The 18959-nt window shown below is 39.1% G+C and overlaps 1 protein-coding gene and 1 non-coding gene across 3 annotated transcripts in view; both read left to right on the top strand.

Annotated features, from left to right (window-relative positions):
- TAT (tyrosine aminotransferase) overlaps positions 1 to 18959 on the top strand; it is a 48985-nt gene that overhangs the window by 24521 nt on the left and 5505 nt on the right. The window contains exons 1-6 of one of the 2 annotated variants that reach the window (XM_047710303.1): positions 11939 to 12063; positions 12670 to 12916; positions 13069 to 13173; positions 16642 to 16709; positions 18039 to 18197; positions 18395 to 18533. In XM_047710303.1, coding sequence (XP_047566259.1) covers positions 12682 to 12916; positions 13069 to 13173; positions 16642 to 16709; positions 18039 to 18197; positions 18395 to 18533 — 706 coding nt within the window. In that variant the 5' untranslated portion in view covers positions 11939 to 12063; positions 12670 to 12681. Of the gene's footprint in view, positions 1 to 11938; positions 12064 to 12667; positions 12917 to 13068; positions 13174 to 16641; positions 16710 to 18038; positions 18198 to 18394; positions 18534 to 18959 lie in introns of those variants that run through there. The other variant, XM_047710302.1, reaches the window with a different exon arrangement.
- LOC125090039 (U6 spliceosomal RNA) lies at positions 5368 to 5471 on the top strand. The gene has a single exon (XR_007124150.1). It is a non-coding gene; the product is annotated as a U6 spliceosomal RNA (small nuclear RNA).

Genomic DNA, 18959 nt, shown 5'->3' with positions numbered 1-18959 from the left:
CCATATAAATTTTAGGATTATTTGTTCCATTTCTTTGAAAAAAAAAATGGATGGTACTTTGATAGGAATTGCATTAAATGTGTAGATTGCTTTAGGTAGCATAGACATTTTCACAATATTTATTCTTCCAATCCAGGAGCATGGAACATTTTTCCATTTCTTTGTGTCTTCCTCAATTTCTTTCATGAGTACTTTATAGTTTTCTGAGTATAGATTCTTAGCCTCTTTGGTTAGGTTTATTCCTAGGTATCTTATAGTTTTGGGTGCAATTATAAATGGGATTGACTCCTTAATTTCTCTTTCTTCTGTCTTGTTGTTGGTGTAGAGAAATGCAACTGATTTCTGTGCATTGATTTTATATCCTGACACTTTACTGAATTCCTGTACAAGTTCTAGCAGTTTTGGAGTGGAGCCTTTTGGGTTTTCCTAAATAAAATATTTTTAAAAAAATAAACTCTGGATTATTCTGGACATCAGAATGTGAAGAACACACATTATTTCCCAGGAATCTGGGCCTGTTTATTTAGGCCTTTCTCTGTAAGTACAAATGACACTCTTCCTAAGAATGCTAAGAATTGGAGTCGGATTGAGGTTCTAGCCATCCACAAATGAAAAAACCCAAGTTCTCATAAGAAAAGTTCTCATTTTCCAAAAGAAAAATGACTGAGTTAGTGGAGCATGGTTTAATAGTTATGCAGAGAACAAACCAAAATAGAATGGCCAGCAGGCATTTCAGTCAGCAAACAGATGACAGTTTACTTTCTTTTTCACTTTTAGAGCCCTTAACATTAATAATAGTTCAAGTAATCTTCCCTTCTAACCATAAAAGAAACATCAGACAGACCCAAATTGAGGAATAATTTATACGCCAGGGTCATGAAAAATAAGGAACGTTTGAGAAGCTATCTCAGATTAGATTCAGGGGACATGACTGCTAAATGTAACATGGGCTCCTGGATGGAATCCTGGAAACAGGCTCCCTGCTGAGCAGAGAGCCTCACGCAGGGCTCGATCTCAGGACCCTGGGATCATGATCTGAACCAAAGGCAGAGGCTTTAACCTACTGAGCCACCCATGCGCCCCAAGTTGTTAGGTTTTAAATGAAAGTCATAACTATGGCTGATTGGTGTAGCTTTATCTGAGTATGTCTACAGTTTATTGGAACCTGTCAGCCCAGGAACAGAATAGTAAGGCTTCCTAAGTAGACATGGGTCCTCTGATTTGTTTTTACCCTCAGGATTCTACTGATAGAAAACATGAGCTACAGAAGAGGGAAATTACCAAAACTTGTTTGCTTTGGCTGTTTTTCTTTCTGATCTAGGTTCAGTTGTCAGCTACTGAATCTGAGGGCGTGTCCATATGGATGACCTGATAGAGCCGCCCTTGCCCCCTTCACACCCCCGTAACCCAGCAGATTCTGCGTCAGCTGCACTATTTGCAGGACCACCCACCAAAATCCTGTGCTGCTGGCTGTTCTTTGACCGGTAAACCTGAATCTGAGCCAGCTGGGTTGAGACAGAGGCAGCCGGGCAGGTGATCTCAGAGCAGCTGTGCTGCTCCCCTGCAGTCACTTCCTAGGTCTGGTTCTCACCTAAGAAAAAAATGAGTCACCCTCTAAGTTAGGTAGTGGACATGAGCAGGTAACTCACAAAACACCAAGAACTAAAGAAATAGATGAAAATGACCACCCTCATCAAAATAAAAAGGGACAGAAATAACATCAACACTTAAAGCCATTTTCTTTATCCACCTGGCAATCCATTTGGCAAAGATTTCTTTAGAAAACAATTCCCAGGATTTGCAAACAATTACCAATAGGGAGGTGATTGGCCCTTCTGAAAGCAAGCTGGCAGTGCACATCAGGAACTGTAAAAATGTTTGTTCTAGAATGGAACATTCCATCAAAGGTTCAGAAAGATACGGGAATTAGGTATAAAATGAAAGTGACAGTTTCAAATTAACTAGGAGACAGAATTCCATTTCTGGCAATATTAAGGTCAGAATGACCTAGAGAATCTTCGGTTACAAAAATATCTAGGACTTGTGGAATCATTATGTTGTACACCTGAAACTAATGTAACCTTGTGTGACAACTGTACTTGAACTTAAAAACAAATCTAGGGGCCCCTGGATGGCACAGTCGGTTGAGCATGGGCCTCTTGGTTTTGGCTTGGGTCTGGTCTTGGGGTGGTGGGATCGAGCCCCGTGTCAGGTTCCATGCTGAGCACATGAAACTTAGGTTTCTCTCTCCCTCTCTCTCTACTCCTTCCCCCTCTCTCTAAAATAAATAAATAAATCTTAAAACAGAAACAAATGTAGAACCCTATTTACATCACCCATCAGAAAATCAATCATTGAGGGGGGCACCTGGGTGGCTCAGTGGGTTAAAGCCTCTGTCTTCGGCTCAGGTCATGATCTCAGGGTCCTGGGATTGAGCCCCACATCGGGCTCTCTGCTCAGCAGGGAAGCAGGGAGCCTGCTTCCTCCTCTCTCTCTGCCTGCTGCTCTGCCTACTTGTGATCTCTGTCTGTCAAATAAATAAATAAAATCTTTAAAAAAAAAAAAAAGAATGTCTTTGAGGGGTGTCTGGGTGGCTCAGTGGGTTAAAGCTTCTGCCTTTGGCTCAGGTCATGATCCCAGTGTCCCTCATCGGGCTCTCTGCTCAGCAGGGAGCCTGCTTCCTCCTCTCTCTCTGCCTGCTTCTCTGCCTACTTGTGATCTCTGTCTGTCAAATAAATAAAGTCTTTGAAAAAAAAAAAAAAAAAAGAATGTCTTTGAATGACACATTAGACCAGATAGACTGAACATACAACAGAATATACATTCTTTTCCAGTGCACATGGAACATTCTTCAGAATAGATCACATGTCAGACCACAAAATGAGTCTCAATAAATTTAAGGAGATTGAAACCATAGCAAGCAGCTTTCATGGTATAACACTAGAAATCAATTACTATAATAAAACTGGAAAAAAAATATTTGGAAGATAAATGACATGGTCCTAAACAACAAGGGGGTCAACAAAGAAATCAAAGATGAAAAGAAAAAATACTTGGAGACAAATGAAATTGAAAACACAGTGGTCCAAAATCTTTGGGATGCAGTAAAAGCAGTTCTAGGAGGGAAGTTTTTAGTGATATAGGCCAACCTCAAGAATCAAGAAAAATTTCAAATAATCTAACCTCATACCTAAAGAAACTAGAAAAAGAAGGAAAAGGTTAACAGAAGGAAGGAAATAATAAAGATCAGAGTAGAACTATGAGAAATAGAAATAGAAAAGATGAGTGATATCAATCTTTTGTCCATACTGTCATTTGCAAATATCTTCTCCCATTCCGTGGGTTGCCTCTTTGTTTTGTTGACTGTTTCCTTTGCTGTGCAGAAGCTTTTGATCTTGATGAAGTCCCAAAAGTTCATTTTCGCTTTTGTTTCCTTTGCCTTTGGAGACATATCTTGAAAGAAGTTGCTGTGGCTGCTGATATCGAAGATGTTACTGCCTATGTTCTCCTCTAGGATTCTGATGGATTCCTGTCTCACGTTGAGGTCTTTTATCCATTTCGAGTTTATCTTTGTGTACGGTGTAAGAGAATGGTCGAGTTTCATTCTTCTACATATAGCTGTCCAGTTTTCCCAGCACCATTTATTGAAGAGACTGTCTTTTTTCCACTGTATATTTTTTTCCTGTTTTGTTGAAGATTATTTGACCATAGAGTTGAGGGTCCATATCTAGGCTCTCTACTCTATTCCACTGGTCTATGTGTCTGTTTTTATGCCAGTACCATGCTGTCTTGATGATCACAGCTTTGTAGTAAAGCTTGAAATCAGGTAACGTGATGCTGCCAGTTTTATTTTTGTTTTTCAACATTTCCTTAGCAATTTGGGGTCTCTTCTGATTCCATACAAATTTTAGGATTATTTGCTCCAGCTCTTCGAAAAATACTGGTGGAATTTTGATCGGAATGGCATTAAAAGTATAGATTGCTCTAGGCAGTATAGACATTTTAACAATGTTTATTCTTCCAATCCAAGAGCATGGAATGGTCTTCCATCTTTTTTGTGTCTTCTTCCATTTCTTTCATGAGTATTCTGTAGTTCCTTGAGTACAGATCATTTACCTCTTTGGTTAGGTTTAGTCCCAGGTATCTTATGGTTCTTGGTGCTATAGTAAATGGAATCGATTCTCTAATTTCCCTTTCTGTATTTTCATTGTTAGTGTATAAGAAAGCCACTGATTTCTGTACATTGACTTTGCAAATGACAGTACAGACAAAAGGTTGATCTCCAGGATCTATAAAGAACTCTTCAAACTCAACACACAAAAAACAGATAATCATATCAAAGAAGGGGCAGAAGATATGAACAGACACTTCTCCAATGAAGACATACAAATGGCTATCAGACACATGAAAAAATGTTCATCATCACTAGCCATCAGGGAGATTCAAATCAAAACCACATTGAGATACCACCTTACACCAGTTAGAATGGCCAAAATTAGCAAGACAGGAAACAACATGTGTTGGAGGGGATGCGGAGAAAGGGGAATCCTCTTACACTGTTGGTAGGAATGCAAGTTGGTGCAGCCACTTTGGAGAACAGTGTGGAGATTCCTCAAGAAATTAAAAATAGAGCTTCCCTATGACCCTGCAATTGCACTACTGGGTATTTACCCCAAAGATACAGATGTAGTGAAAAGAAGGGCCATCTGTACCCCAATGTTTATAGCAGTAATGGCCACAGTCGCCAAACTGTGGAAAGAACCAAGATGTCCTTCAATGGACGAATGGATAAGGAAGATGTGGTTCATATACACTATGGAGTATTATGCCTCTATCAGAAAGGATGAATACCCAACTTTTGTAGCAACATGGGCGGGACTGGAAGAGATTATGCTGAGTGAAATAAGTCAAGCAGAGAGAGTCAATTATCATATGGTTTCACTTATTTGTGGAGCATAACAAATAACATGGAGGACATGGGGAGATGGAGAGGAGAAGGGAGTTGAGGGAAATTGGAAGGGGAGGTGAACCATGAGAGACTATGGACTCTGAAAAACAACCTGAGGGTCTTGAAGGGGTGGGGGGTGGGAGGTTGGGGGAACAAGGTGGTGGGTATTAGGGAGGTCACGGATTGCATGGAGCACTGGGTGTAGTGCAAAAACAATGAATACTGTTTATGCTGAAAATAAATTTTAAAAATTGCAATAAAGTGGAGAAAGATTAAAAAAAAAAAAAAGAAAAGATGAATGAAACCAAGAGCTGATTCTTTGAAAAGATAAACAAAGTTGATTAACCTTTAGCCAGACCCATCAAAGAAAGATAAAAGAGGACTCAAATAAATAAAATCATAGGTGAAAGAGGAGAATAGTGCTCTCTTTGGCAGCACTTATACTAAAACTGGAATGATACAGAGATTAGCATGGGCCCTGTGCAAGGATGACATTGAAATTCATGAAGTGTTCCATATTTTTCTGTGAATTGTGTAAGACTCATGAATTGCAGACCTGTACCCCTGAAACAAATAATACATTATGTGTTAATAAAAAGATAAAAATAAATTAAAAAAAAAAAGAAAGAGAATAGTTGACACCACAGAAATGCAAAGGATTATACGAGACTACTTGAAAAACCATATGCCAACAGATTGGATCATAAATTACCTAGAAGAATGAAAAAATACCAAGAAATATACAACCTTCCAAAACTGAATCGGAAAAACAGACCAGTTACTAATAATGAAATGGAATTGGTGATCAGAAAACTCCTAACAAACAAAAGTCCAGGACCAGATGGATTCACATTCGAATTCTACCAAACCTTAAAGAAGAGTTAATACCTATTCTCCTCAAACTACTCAAAAAAAAATTGGAAGGAAAGCTTCCAAATATATTCTATTAGACCAGCATTACCCTGATACCAAAACTAGACAAAGACACTGGAAAAAAAAAAGCGCAAACCAAAAAAAAAAAAAAAAAAAATTGTAAGGCAATATCCCTGATGACCATAGATGCAAAAATCCTCAACAAAATATTGGTAAACGACATTCAGCAATACATTAAAAGGATCATTCAGTATGACTTATTCTGGAGATGAGAGGAGGGCTCAATATCCAGAAAACAATGTGATACACCACATTAACAAAATGAGGGATAAAAATCACATGATCATCTCAATAAATGCAGAAAAAGCATTTGACAAAATTCAACATTCATTCATGATTAAAACTTCCAAGAAAGTGAGCTTAGAGGAAACATACCTCAACTTAATAAAGGCAATATATGACACACCCACAGCTAATATACTCAGAAGTGAAAAACAGATTTTGTTCTTAGCTCAGAAACAAAACAAGGATGTGCACTCTCACTGCTTTAATTCAACTTAGTACTGAAAGTCCTAGCCACAGTAATCAGACAAGAAAAAATAAATAAAAAGCATCCAAATGGGTAAGGAAGAAGTTAAAACGTCTTTATTTGCAGACGACGTATTATATATAGAAATCTCTAAGATTACACACACACACACACACACACCTATTAGAAGTAATAAGCTGAGTAAAGTTGCAAGATGCAAAATATTCAGCTATCTTTTGCATTTCTATACACTAATAATGAATAGCAAATAATTCCATTTACAATTGTACCAAAAGAATAAAATACTTAGAATAAACTTAACCAAGGATATGAAAGACCTGTACTCTGGAAACTACAAAACATTTTTGAAAGAAACTGAGATGATACAAACAAATAGAAAGACACACCATGCTCATGGATAAGAAGAATTCGTATTGTTAAAATATCCATACTACCCAAAGCAATTTACAGATTCATTGCAATCCCTATGAAAACATTAGTTGTATTTTTCATGGAACTAGAATAAATGATTCTAAAACCTGTTTGGAAACACAGAAGACCCCGAATAGCCAAAGCAATCTTGAGAAAGAAGAACAAAAGCAGAAGTGTCACTATCCTGGATTTCAAGATACTACAAAGCTATAATAATCAAAACAGTATGGTACTGGCACAGAAACAGACACATGGATCGGTAGAACAGAGTAGAGAGCCCAGAAATAACCTACATTTATATGGTTAATCTATGACAAAGGAGGCAAGAATATACAATGGGGTAAGACAGCCTCTTTAATAAATCATGCTGCAAATACTGGACATCTACATCTAAAAGAATGAAACTGGACCACCTTCGTACATCATACACAAAAATAGCTAAAAATGGATTAAAGACCTAAATGTGACACCTGAAGCCATAAAACTCCTGGAAGAAAACACAGGCAATAATCTCTTTAACATCAGTAATAGAAACATTTTTCTAGACATGTCTCCTCAGGCAAGGGAAACAAAAGCAAAAATAAACTATTGGGGCTACACTGAAAAAAAAGCTTGTGCACAGTGATGGAAACTATCCACAAAATGAAAAGGCAACCTACTCAATGGGAGAAGATATTTGCAAATGATATATCTGATGAGGGGTTGATATACAATATATAAAGAACTTATACAACTCAATACCAAAAGAACTCCCAAGTAATCTGATTAAAAAATGGGCAGATGACCTGAATAGATATTTTCCCAAAGAGACCTGCAGATGGCCAACAGACACATGAAAAGATGCATAACATCATTAATAAGGGAAATGCAAATCAAAGAACTACATTGAGATATTACCTTACAGTTGCTGGAATGGCTAGTATAAAAAAAAAAAAGCAAGAAATTACAAGTGTTGGTGAGGATGTGAAGAGAAAGGAGCCCTCATATACTGTTGGTGGAAATGCAAATTGGGGCAGCCACTGTGGAAAACAGTATGGAATTTTCTCAAAAAATTGAAGATAGAAATATCCAGTAATTCCACTACTGGGTATTTATGGAAAGAAAACCAAAACACTAATTCAAAAAAAATATGCAAGCCTATGTTTATTACATCATTATTTATAATAGCCAAGACATGGTAGCCACCCAAGTCCATTGATAGATAAATGGTTAAAGAAGGTTTGATACACATACACAACACACATACACAATGGAATATTACTTAGCCATAAAAAATGAGATCTTAACATTTGGGACAACATGGGTAAACCTAGAGGGTATTGTGTTCATGAAACAAGTCACCTTGAGAAAGAAAAATGCCATATGATTTCACTTAAATGTGGAATCTAAAAAACAAATGAATGAACAACAAAAAAAAAGGAGAATCAGCCCTATAAGTAGAGAACAAACTGATGGTTGCCAGAGGAGAAGAGAATTGGAAGATGGGCAGAATGAGTGAAGGAGAGTGGGAGGTATATAGACTTCTAGTTATAAAATGAGTAGGTCGTGAGAATGAAGGTACAGCATAGGGTACATACCATCAATGATACTGTAATAGTGTCCTATGGTGACAGATGGTAGCTACACTTGTGATGGGCACAACATAACATGTAGAATTGTCCAATCACCATGCTGAATATTGACACCAAAGTAACATTATATATCAACTACAGTTTAATCTAAAAATATATATCTAGAAATGTTGGATAAAATATAACAAAAAAGCACCTGGGTGGCTCAGTTGGTTAAGCAACTGCCTTCAGCTCAGATCATGATCCTGGAGTCCTGGGATCAAGTCCTACACTGGGCTCCCAGCTCCATGGGGAGTCTGCTTCTCCCTCTGACCTTCTCCTTGATCATGCTCTTTCTCACTGTCTCTCTCTCAAATACATAAATAAAATATTTTAAAAATACATATAACAAAATGTCTGACTGAGCTCCAAAGATACAAAAAGGGAATACCCCAGAGGCCAAACAATGAAAAGGAATGGAACACCAGAGACATAGGTGGGTTGATACTGCTGCTACCCCAGAATTGATTATCTGAGTAATCTGGAGCTCCTATGTTAACTTCCTGATGAGGACCGAACACCAAGCCCATAGACTGTGTGGTTGTGTGGGAGGGGGAGTTGAACCTGAGTCTCATGTGTAGCTGAGATCATTGAGAGTCTAATTCTTGAGTGGCAGGTTGTCAAGATAACATATCTATATTGTCTCTTCTTTCTATAGCCCATCAGCTGATCAGTTTGGCAGGTCTATCGGTATTCAAAATGTGATTCTACCTCTAGGAAACTATCCCACACATTATAGGATACTTATAAAAATTCTCAATCATTATTAACGAGTGTGTTTAATATGCTTTATTTTAAGAAAAAAAATGAGAATCTGTCCCATGTCAACAAGAATAGAATGATTAAATGAATACTATATAGCCATTAAAAGGAATGAAATTGATCTCCATGTATGAAAATGGAAAGGATGTCAAGACAACATGTTAAGATTTTTTAAAAGGCAAGCTATAGAACAGCATTATTCAACTAATGAATCATTGAACATTATATCAAAAACTAATAATATATACTATACCTTGGCTAGTTGAATTTAAAAAGATAAATAAAATTTTAAAAATTTTAATGATTTATGAAAAAAAGAACAGCCTTATTCAATAGACACAATGCAAGCCACATAGTAATTTCAAATTTTCTAGTAGAAGTACTTTAAAATGTAAAAAGAAGAAGGTGAAATTAATTTTAATAGTATACTTTATTTGACCCAATGTATCCAAAATATTTAAGCATGTAATCAATATAAAATTATTGATGAATTATTTTGCATTATTTTTATATATGTATTCAAAACCTGATGTGTATTTTATACCAACACCACCTTTTAAGTACTCAGTAGCTGCTTTTGACTAGTGGCTACAATAAGGGACAGAGCAGCTACAGAACAAATATGTTGTATCCAGATTTTCAAACAACTTTAAAACCAGCTACATAAGTATTGTATAGAAACCAAAAACACGGGTGGCTCGTGGCTCAGTGGAATAAGCATCTGCCTTCAGCTCAGGTCATGATCTCAGTGTCCTAGGATAGAGCCCCATGTGGGGCTCCTTGCTCAGCAGGGAGCCTGCTTCTACCTCTCCCTCTGTTATTCCTCCCAGCTGTGCTCTCTGTCTCTCTCACCGTCTCTCTTTCTCAATTATAAAAAGAAAAGAAAAGAAAAGAAACAGAAAACACTAAAGATATGCAAGAAATGACTAAAGCAGCCATCTTTATGGAGTGGGGTTGTGGGGAAAGGTGTTCAGGGATTAGTTTATAAACATCTCTATTTGAATTTACTCTATGAGGGTTTTAACTACTGAAAAAGTAAGAGTAAAAGAGAATGTTTTGGAGTTAGATGGTGGTGATGTACAATGTGTACCAGAAATCATTGAATCTTACGCTCTGAAATGAAGAAGCCAGTGAATATTTTGTTACCCGAATTTTATCTCAATTTCAAAAAAAAAAAAGATATAGAACACAATTCCCAACTTTTGGGGGGAGGAATAAGACTAATGTGTTAGGACTGGTGATAGGATTATAAATGCTTTTAATTTTTTCTAATGTTCTCTGGTACTCATGTATTTCAAATAGAGGTGGTTGAGGAATAAAAGCATTTAGGAGAGAAAGGTCTTCTCCCTTGACAAAATCTGTGTGCTTTGGGAACAATGCTGTGTTCTCATTGTCTTGGCAAGTATGCAAGGCCTAACCCTTGTCCATCCTGTGAAGTATATATCTATCTGTGCCATGTTTAACCACCATTTAGTAAAACAAAGTAGGCTTTGCTATAGGGTGCCAAATAACAAAACTGACAGGTCTTTCCTTCTCTGTGTCTTTGGATGTTGCAAGAACAGGGCTGTGCGTTTGCATTTTTGAAACAGAGCAGCAATAGGTCTCTAGCTCAGGGTGCCTGGTTTCCAGTTTTAGAACTAAAATTCTCTTTGACCTGGCAGGCTTCCTGTCCTTGCTTTATGCTTCTGTTGCTCCCCTGGTAAGATGAGGTGGCGAATGCTTGCTTCTTTGGTTTGGGGAAGGGAATGTGTTAGATAAGTTCTTCAAAGCACTAAGAGAAGAAAGGTCCAGAAAAATAAAAGGTTATTCAACTCCCCTGGAGACTGAAATCACCCAAAAGTAAATGGAGAAGAAAGAACTTATGTAACAACTCTTTGTCTTCCAATAAATAAACAGATAGGAGCCGAGCCATGGAGTCCCCAGGCTTCTCTTAACCCTTGAATGGACAGTGTTTTCCATAGGCTTGCCAGAATGCTGAGATTTCTGCTGTGTGTGCTTAGGGAAGTTGTTTTGTTTAGACCTCAACATCTTTTTCTCCCAGTAACTCCTTACCCAGTACAGGAGGGAGAATTCAGAGGACAAGATGACATTGCTCAGGTTTTAATTGCCTTGAACCCTTCTGTCGTTTAAGCTATTTGTTGAGTGGGACTTATTTTGCTTCAACTGCCCACTTCGTTGTGACTTGAAGTAGAACCTCCTGGACCAGGAAAGGAGGACAAGATGTAGGAAGTAAAGAAACAGGTTGCAGAACAAATTGTAAACCTGATCCCTTCAGTGTTTTGAAAACCTATGAAATTATGTATCTGTGTATCTATCTTGTATCTATGTATTTTGTCGTCTGCATACCTACCTATTAGTCCATCTTGGTGAATGATAGAAATGGCCAAATCATTACCACTCCCTACCCCTGGAAGTGAGAATAGAGCATACAGAGACCAGGGTACAAGGAAGGACCCTCACTTTTTACCTTACACGTTTCTGTGCTGTTAACTTGTTACTGGGTTGTTTTGTATCAAAAGAGATTTAATAAAAATTGCCGACTGTAATCATAACTGTTCCTCTGACAGTCCTCTCAGATGTCTCACAAAGTGTCCAGAAAGAGTTAACACAGAGAATTCCAGATGTTTGAAGTGAGGACAAACTCCTGATTTGCTGGTGGGGGTGGGGGAAGGGTTAGAGGTGAGAAGCCTCAGAAATGAGGAGGGGAGGGGAGGGGAGGGAGGGCTGGCCACCTAGTTTTCACCCTAACCAATAGCACAAAAGTTCTGGGCCCAACGCCCATATGTGCAGACTATTTTAGGAGTCAAGAATTGCACTTGAGGCCATTGTCACTGTGACCTGTGAAAGAAGGACACTAAGAGAGCTTCCAAGTTTCCCTACTTAGAGGCTGTTTCTCCTTTAGCTGGAAGGTAAAATCTCAAGCCTCAGCTAATCTGGTGGTGGTAATTGGGGTGTAAGCTTTTTTTCTCTATGGTGTGTTGACTTCTTTTTCCACAGGGCAGTAAGATGCTTATGGGACAGGACTTTATTTTTACTAATGACAAGATTAATGCTACATTTCTAACCACGTGGAATTGTTTTTCCTGGTTTTTCTCTGCAGAGGGCAAGACACGGTCTGTTGAAGCATTAGGGAGATTCTTGTTAGGCTTTGTTTGGAAAGGAGGCAACACATAAGCTTTGACGGTTTCACAGTTTTCATGTCATTTCCCTTCAGTTGCACCGAGAGCTGTTAAAATTTTACAGGCATTAGGGTTGCACACAGCAAATCTCACAGTAGATAAGTATTCAATGGAACGGTCTTTGCTAATGTTATACAGTGGGTTCTTGCTTTGTCTTCTATCTCAGCAGAAGGTCTTAAAATTCCCCTCATTCACAAGAAAGCATGAGAAATTTGGCGAAAGAAGGCAGTTTGAAAAGAGATGCTTAGTGAAATCACCCTGATTTGTAGGTCGAAATATGGCCCCTCAGGATGGTGCTCTGTTGGTAGAGTCACAGGGACCTCCTTTTTCCCATAGGCTCCACGAGTGATGGACCCGTATGTGATTCAGATGAATGGCAACAGCAGCCTCCCCTCTGTTCTGGATATGCATGTCAACATCGGTGGGAGAGGCTCCTTACCAGAAAAAAGGAAAGGCAGGAAGGCCAGATGGTCAGTGAAGCCTTCAGACATGTCCAACAAAACTTTCAATCCCATCCGGGCCATCGTGGACAGCATGAAGGTGAAGCCAAATCCAGACAAAACCATGATTGCTCTGTCGATTGGTGAGTTGGGGGCTCTTGGGTGAGGGGCGATCACTGTTGTTCTTACCGCCGTCCTTACAGCTGGTTGGAGAAGATGGGAGTAGAGGGGGAGTCTGAGCACTGGGCATGGAAAAGTAACATCTTTGTGGCTCTTTCTTTTCTCCCATGAAAAGGGGACCCTACTGTGTTTGGAAACCTGCCTACAGACCCTGAAGTTACCCAAGCCATGAAAGATGCCCTGGACTCAGGGAAATATAACGGCTATGCCCCCTCCATTGGTAAGCTTCTCCTGAGACTCGAACCAGTGGCTTCCAAATCTTTAGTGCCCTTCTATTAGGAATAAATTTCTAGCGGTTCTTCTTGCTTCCTTGATGCACAGTTCCCAAGGAAAGGCTAAAATGCAGTGGTCATTTGGATTTGGGGAAGGCGATCTCAGAATGCTTAAACACAGCCAGCAAAGTCCACCTTCTTTCCTGGCTTCCTCTGGCACGTGGAGCCCTCCTTTCTAAGCTTCCTTCTTTCTCAGATAGCACTCCTATCCTATCATTGCTAATTCTAATAGGAAGGCCCTGGGTGTCATTGTAGCTTCTTGCTTACTGAACCCTCCAGGTCCTACATTAATTTACTTAATGCATATGCAAATAGCTTCTTGGCTTTATTTCCCCTTCTCCATACATATGATGATTATTTTAGCTAGAGTTCTAACCACATTCAAATGCAGTTTTTTTTTTTTAAAGATTTTATTTATTTATTTGACAGACAGAGATCACAAGCAGGCAGAGAGACAGTCAGAGAGAGGAGGAAGCAGGCTCCCCGCCGAGCAGAGAGCCCGATGCGGGGCTCGATCCCAGGACCCTGGGATCATGACCTGAGCTGAAGGCAGAGGCTTTAACCCACTGAGCCACCCAGGCGCCCCTCAAATGCAGTTTTAAATGTCTCGGGTGAAAGAGATAAAAACAAACTAGAATATAAAGAAGGGGTTTTCCTCCTGAAGATGAGAAGGTTCTTTCTGACAGAAAGAAATATTCCTATGTAGGTGTTTTAAAATATGTTTCAGATGTACAGCTGTATAATAGAATAACTTTATATACTACAAAGTGATCACTACCACAAGTCTGGTTACTGTCCGTCACCATACAGTTGACCTCTTCACCCATTTTAACCATTCCTATTCTTATTTATGTTTAACTGTCTCCATCTATTAAACATTTCCACATCAAGCATTGTAATAAAATCAGTGATCCTTTGGCTTTATTTCAGTGTTGCACATCTCTCTATTATGTGCACCAAGCAACATATTCTTTTCTAAAATTATTTTTATTTTTTATTTGAATACAGTTGACATACAATGTTACCTTAGTTTCAGGTGTTCAACATAGTGATTCAACATCTCTGTATGTCATGCTGTGCTCACCACAGCGTAGCGACCATCTGTCTCCATGTACCGCATGACAGTATCATTGACTTGTATTCCCTGTGCTGTGCCTTTTATCCTCGTAACTTACTCATTTCATAACTGGATCCCCTTGTCCCATTCACCCATTTTTGCCCATCCTCCAGCCCGTCTCCCTGTGGCAGCCATCAGTTCGTTCTCTGTATTTATAGGTGTGATTTAGCTTTTTTGGTTTTTTGTTTGTTCATTCATTTGTTTGCTTTTTTTATTTGACATGTAAGTGAATTTGTCTTTCTCAGTCTGCCTTATTTCACTTGACCTAATACCCTCTAGAGTCCATCCATGTTGTCACAGAGCCAAGCCATAATTACATATTTCTAATGTAGAATACAAATCCAGTTTCATGCTAAAATAGAATTTTTAAAAAGATTTTATTTTTATTTATTTGACAGAAAGAGAACAGAAGCAGGGGAGCAGCAGGTAGAGGGACAGAGAGAAGCAGGCTCCTTGCTGAGCAGAGAGCCTGATGTGGGGCTCAATCCTAGGACCCTGGGATCATGATCTGAGCCAAAGGCAGAGGCTTAACCGACTGAGCCACCCAGGTGCCCCACTAAAATAGAATTTTATTTTATTTTATTTATTTATTTTTAAAGATTTTATTTATTTATTTGACAGAGAGATCACAAGTAGACAGAGAGGCAGGCAGAGAGAGAGGGAAGCAGACTCCTTGCGGAGCAGAGAGCCCAATGCAGGGCTTAATCCCATGACTCTGGGATCATGACCTGAGCTGAAGGCAGAGGCTTTAACCTACTGAGCCACCCAGGCGCCCCATAAAATAGAATTTTAAAAATATTTCAGAGAGGTCTGAGGGACAAAACTTTTAGGTTTGTTTTTTACACTTTATAAAGTTTCATACAACAAAAATTTAAAAAAGGGGAGCCTGGGTGGCTCAGTCAGTTAAACCCCTGCCTTTGGCTCAGGTCATGATCTCAGGGTCCTGGCTCGAGCCCTATGTTGGGCTTTCTGCTCAGCAGGGAGCCTGTTTCTCCTCTCTCTGCCTGCCTCTCTGCCTACTTGTGATCACTCTCTCTCTCTCTGTCAAATAAATAAATAAAATCTAAAAAAAAAAAGATCAAAATGTGATTATAAAACAAGTTTATAACTTTTATTCCCAAAGTATTAAGGAACTGATTCAACCTGAAAAACCAGAACCAATTCTCCATGTGACAGATATTCAAAGGATATGAACATTTCATGCCAAAAGAAATACAGATCATAATGTATATCTAAGAAAATGCTCTTCCTTATGAATACTTAAGGAAGTGCTGATTTGTATAACTTCAGGACATTTATTTTTTTTTAAAGATTTTATTTATTTATTGGACAGAGAGAGAGAGATTGCAAGTAGGCAGAGAGGCAGGCAGAGAGAGAGAGGAGGAAGCAGGCTCCCTGCCGAGCAGAGAGCCCGATGCGGGGCTCGATCCCAGCACCCTGGGATCACGACCTGAGCTGAAGGCAGAGGCTTAACCCACTGAGCCACCCAGGCGCCCCAGGACATTTATTTTTATTAAGTGGAACATTATGAAATAGTGCATCTGGACTTTCTGATTGGAGGTGGAATCTTTATGGAAAGCAATTTTGTAAAAGATAATTTATATGATGGTAACTCTACTTCATGTTTGTAAGCCAACATTTGGAAATATTGTTCAAGAATAGAATGTAAAAGAAAAATATTGTGCAAAACCACAAATAGGTATATCATATGATCTAAAAAACGTAAAAGGGACCCAGTGTATTGAATGCATTGATTATAACTTTTCAAAAAATATAGTGCCTGGAAGGGATTTAGAAATAATCTGAATCCTGCTTTCTTTTTTTTAAATGAAAAATAAAACATAATCACAGTAACCAAGATGGTGCAGAGTATTTTATAGTTTGGAGAGTTCTCCTTGTTATTAATCATACATTTGAGCTTTTTTTTTTCTTGAGATTTTATTTATTTATTTGAGAGAGAGAGAGAGAGAGACTGAGACAAAGAGAGAGAGAACAGGAGCAGGGCAGAGGGAGAGGGAGAAGCAGACTACCCACTAAGCAGGAAGCCTGATGTGGTGCTCAGTCCCAGGACTTTGGGATCATGAACTGAGACGAAGGCAGATGCTTAACTGACTGAGCCACCCAGGAGCCCCCATACATTTCAGCTTATTATAAAAATGTAAAACATAAAGTCAATCTCCTTTCTCTGTGGTGGCTGAGAGCTAACCTGAATAGCACGTACTCTAAGGGAGCAGAAGGTCACAGGAAGCCCTCTTGGCTCTCAGGCATAGTGGTCAGCTTCTCCCTTCTACACTTTCAGGCTACTTATCCAGTCGGGAGGAGATTGCTTCTTACTACCACCGGCCTGAGGCACCCCTGGAAGCTAAGGTAAGTCTTAGACAATGTATCAGCTCTGAAGCAGTATTGGACAATCTGTATCTTCTTCCTTGTTTCTGTCCCACAAGGAATGAGGGTTTCAGGGGGGAAAAAGGTGTGGAGAATTTCCCTTTGGCAATTTGAGGACTTCTCATAGAGTGAAGCTGCCAATCCATGGTTATATATATATATATATTTAAATATTTTCTTTATTTATTTGTCAGAGAGAGAGAGAGAGAGAGAGAGCAAGCAAGCACAAACAGGGGGAGTGGCAGGCAGAGGGAGAGGGAGAAGCAGACTCCTTGCTGAGCAGGGAGCCTGATGCAGGGCTTGATCCCAGGACCCTGAGATCATGACCCGAGCCGAAGGCAGATGCTTAACTGCCTGTGCCACCCAGGCATCCCCTAATCCATGATTATATTTAATGTCATTACAATATGATGATGATGTTGCATACAACTTAGGTGGTCTCCTGTCTTAAGGAGCCTCAAAGGACTCCGAGGTCCCCCTACATTTGATTCTTCACAAAAGTTCATTAAAAAACAGTAATTCATGAACACCAAATAAGTAACATTTTTAAAAATTTTACCAATAGGATCTTTTCTTAAATTTGTAGCTTCCCTCATTCACCTGAAGTCCACTCATTTGGGAAGATCAAGGTACTATGGCATATCAAATTGATGGCAGTGCCAAGTTTAAATGTTCCTCTCCCTCTATTGTCTACTCTGTGTGGTTGATATTTCTTAACATAAGAGGTGCCCTCAGTCTTTATTTCAGAGAAGAGTCAGGCTTTAAATTTCTGGTCAAAATAACTAGCCAAGTGAAAAAGTCCAAGGTCAAAATGATCTCTCATGGAAATCTGCTGAGTCACAGCTGCTATGTCCTTTTTAAAGTCATTTACTTCCTTTTTTTTTTTTTTTTTTAAAGATTTATTTATTTGGTTTAGAGAGAGAGAGAAAGAGCAGGGAGGGGCAGAGGAAGAAGAAAAGAGAGAATCTCAAGCAGACTCTCTGCTGAGTGTGGAGCCTGACTTGGGGCTCAAGTCCATGACCCTGAGATCATGACCTGAGCTGAAATCAAGAGCCAGATGCTTAAACAACAGAGCCACCCAGGTGCCCCAAGTAATTTACGTCTTTTAAGTGGTCAACATTTTCAACATTTAGATATGGATATACATAAACATTAATTTCTTTTAATTTTGGCTTAGTATAGTCCTTTACTACTTCACTTGGAACTTGTAAAAGTAAGTTTATTATTGCTTGCCACTCACCCATTGGATAATCTCTTTTCTTCTATTGCTGTTGGAACTCCTAACAAAGTGAGCCTTTTATTTGTTTTCAGGATGTCATTCTGACTAGTGGCTGCAGTCAGGCTATTGAACTTTGTTTAGCTGTGTTGGCCAACCCAGGACAAAACATCCTAGTTCCGAGACCTGGTTTCTCTCTCTACAGGACTTTGGCTGAATCGATGGGAATTGAGGTCAAACTCTACAATTTATTGGTAAACAACTTTTTAATTTTAGACACAAGTGCTCAATTATTATGTCATAAAAATATATGACAATTATCTTAGCACAGAAAGATCTGGAAGTGGGTGGTGGAGGGCACAAACACATTTTATTTAGAAAACAGTGTTAGGTGCATGTTACCCCTAAATTTTTCAGAATCATCTTGGTCTCACCCTTTCTTCCTCCCTAGCCAGAGAAGTCTTGGGAAATCGACTTGAAACAACTGGAATCTTTGATTGATGAAAAGACAGCTTGTCTCATCGTTAACAATCCATCAAACCCCTGTGGGTCAGTGTTCAGTAGAAGTCATCTCCAGAAAATTCTGGCTGGTAAGTCCATCAGACTTCATTTGACAGGAGCAGATATGGGGATGGAATCCTTTATCTGTTTTCTGGAATGAGAAAAGAGTCCATTCTAAGCTGAGGATGGAAATGGGGGAGCTCCACGGGGTTTCCCAGTGAATAACATGCCACTGGAAAGGTAGGACTTGTCTACCAGGGGAAAAAGGCAACACTTGCCCCTGCACCATTCCCATATGCGGAAGAGAGGGTTTGAAATATCCAGTTGATTAAATGGAAAATTTAGGCTCTGTACCCTAGAAGAGTATAAGAAGAGTATATAGTTCTTTTTTTTTTTTTTAAAGATTTTTTATTTATTTATTTGACAGAGAGAGATCACAAACAGGCAGAGAGGCAGGTAGAGAGAGAGGAGGAAGCAGGCTCCCTGCCGAGCAGAGAGCCCGATGCGGGGCTCGA

Source organism: Lutra lutra, chromosome 17 (genome assembly GCF_902655055.1).
Source record: "Lutra lutra chromosome 17, mLutLut1.2, whole genome shotgun sequence".
Classification (NCBI taxonomy): domain Eukaryota; kingdom Metazoa; phylum Chordata; class Mammalia; order Carnivora; family Mustelidae; genus Lutra; species Lutra lutra.
This window is presented reverse-complemented; position numbering and strand designations above follow the sequence as displayed.